Consider the following 2,308-nt stretch of genomic DNA (forward strand, 5'->3'; position numbering starts at 1 on the left):
CTGGTGGAATGGGACATCGAGGACGCCGTGAACCGTTACGTGCAGCCTGTCCTGGACAAACTGAGCTTGGTGGCCAACTTCTCTGTTGACTCACAGGTGAGGGCTGGGAGAGGTGATGGGGAGAGCCCAGCCCTGGCCTTGTTGGGTGCCCCGGGATGTGCTGCTGTGCCAGCACCACCTGTTGTGTGCCTGCAGATCCTGTACTACGCCGTGCTGGGAGTGACACCACGCTTTGACAAGGAGTCCTCCAGCTTCCTCCTGAGTGCCCACAGCCTCCCACACGTCATCAACCCGGTGGAGGCCCGGCTGGGTGAGCCCTGAGCCCCTGGCTCTGCCCAGGGAGGGGGACCACTGTGCCTGTGTCCTGTGCCCATTCCCTCCCCACAGCACCGTGCCCTGCCAGCCCCGGGTGGGAGTGAGGGTGGCTGAGACCTGCTGGGCTGGTGGCTCTGCTCAGGGCCTGCTGTGGTAGGAGGAGCAAGGCTGTTGTCACCACCCCTGCCAGCCAGGGAGGTCTCTGACTCTGTCCCACCACAGGCTCCAGTGCTGCCTCACTCTACCCAGTGCTGAACTTCCTGCTGTACGTGCCGGAGCGTTCCCACTCCCCTCTGTACATCCAGGACAAGGATGGAGCCCCAGTGAGCACCAACGCCTTCCACAGCCCCCGCTGGGGAGGCATCATGGTACGGGGTGGTGGGTGGCCTGGCAGCCCTGCCAGCCCCAGGGCTCTGGCTCTGCCTCCCTGACATGCTCTCCTGCAGGTTTACAACGTCGAAGCCCCTGCTTCCCCCCAAGCCTCCCTCCCTCTGCACGTGGATGTGGACATGGTGCGAGTGATGGAGGTTTTCCTGGCCCAGCTCCGGTGGGGACATGCTCTTCCTTCCCTGGCACACATGGGAATTGGTGGGGTCAGAGGAGGCTGGACCCGTGCAGCCCCTCTCTGTGGGCTCTGGGAGGCCGAGGGTGGCTTTTCTTGGCCTTCAAGGTGCTGGCCACCAGCCAGCACTGCACTCCAGCCAGGGATGCTGGCTCAGCTCCCTTCTGAAGTAGGAGGGTTGTCTTGGCCTGCCCCTTGTGCAGGAGGCCATCAGGTGTGGGCTCAGTTTGGAAGGGGAAGAGCAGGGAGTGCACGTGAGACCACAGGCTTGTGATGTGAGCTGAGACCTTCCCCCTCTACTCCCAGGTTACTCTTTGGATTATCTCGGGAGGAGCTGCCCCCTGAATTCCTGGTGGAGAGCCCAGGGAACGAGGGGCTGGCTGACTGGGAGCTGGACCGCCTGCTCTGGGCCCACACTGTGGAGAACATTGCCACTGTGTCCACCACCTTGACCTCACTGGCCCAGCTCCTGGACAAGATCGGAAACATTGTCATCAAAGATGATGTTGCCTCGGAGGTAGGGCTGGGGCATCCCGTGGGGAGGGGACCAGGTGTCCCATGACCCTGTGCAGGCCATGAGCTCTGACTGGTGTGCTGTGAGTGAGGCCACCAGGCTTGTTTCTGTTGTCCTCCCTGGCCAGGGCCGGACTCTTGGTGTTGTTCCCACACAGGTGTACCGAGCGGTGGCCTCAGCGCAGAGCGCCATGGCCCAGCTGGCCACGGGCCACCTGCACTCAGCTTTCCAGGCCAGCAAGGAGGCAGTCACCTCCTCAGAGCGTGCTTTCTTTGACCCATCTCTCCTCCATCTCCTCTACTTCCCTGATGACCAGAAATTTGCCATCTACATCCCGCTCTGCCTGCCCATGGCTGTCCCCATTCTCCTCTCCTTGGCCAAGATTGCCCGGGAGGCCAGGCAGCGTAAGAAGGAGCCCACCAAGATGGACTGAGCTCACAGTGTCCTGCCTTGGGTTGGGGACTGTCCCCACCTTGTAGACCATCTTGTCACAGACTGATGCCCCAAGAAGGTGCCCCAGGATGGTGTTGGGGCCAGGCCTGGCAGCTCAACTTGGATCTGCAGTAGCCAAGATGTGGGAGTGGGAAAAGAGGGATGAGAGATGCTCTCAGTTTGGGTCCTGAGCCCTCCACCCAGCACTGCTGAGATCCAGGAGGAGGTGGGGGGTGTCTCCCTGTGTACCCCCCAGCCCTGCACTGTGTTTGGAACAAACTGCTGTGTAAATAAAGGAAGAAACCCCAGGTGTGCTGGGGTTGGTGTTGGGATGCGTGAACCTCCTCAGCCCTGTGTGGGTGCTGGTTGCCCTGCCTGCCCCCCAGTTGCTTTTAAGGGTCTGGCTCCTGTTTTACAGCCATTTTAGCCCAAAGCACTTGTGGTGGGGGACACTTTTGGGGTTCAGCTGCTGGAGGTGGTGGTGG

General features: G+C 61.4%; 1 protein-coding gene across 1 annotated transcript in view; it reads left to right on the forward strand.

Moving 5' to 3' along the window:
- PIGS (phosphatidylinositol glycan anchor biosynthesis, class S) overlaps positions 1-1,824 on the forward strand; it is a gene marked incomplete at its 5' end in the record, with an annotated part of 2,864 nt that extends 1,040 nt beyond the window's left edge. Inside the window, 6 exon segments of the mRNA XM_009995115.1 lie at positions 1-96; positions 196-310; positions 538-683; positions 762-862; positions 1,184-1,394; positions 1,549-1,824. The exon segment at positions 1-96 is cut by the window's left edge and continues 19 nt beyond it. Coding sequence (XP_009993417.1) covers positions 1-96; positions 196-310; positions 538-683; positions 762-862; positions 1,184-1,394; positions 1,549-1,824 — 945 coding nt within the window.
- Between the last annotated feature and the right edge of the window lie 484 nt (positions 1,825-2,308).

This window comes from Chaetura pelagica, unplaced genomic scaffold (genome assembly GCF_000747805.2).
Source record: "Chaetura pelagica isolate M959 unplaced genomic scaffold, ChaPel_1.0 scaffold713, whole genome shotgun sequence".
Taxonomy (NCBI): domain Eukaryota; kingdom Metazoa; phylum Chordata; class Aves; order Apodiformes; family Apodidae; genus Chaetura; species Chaetura pelagica.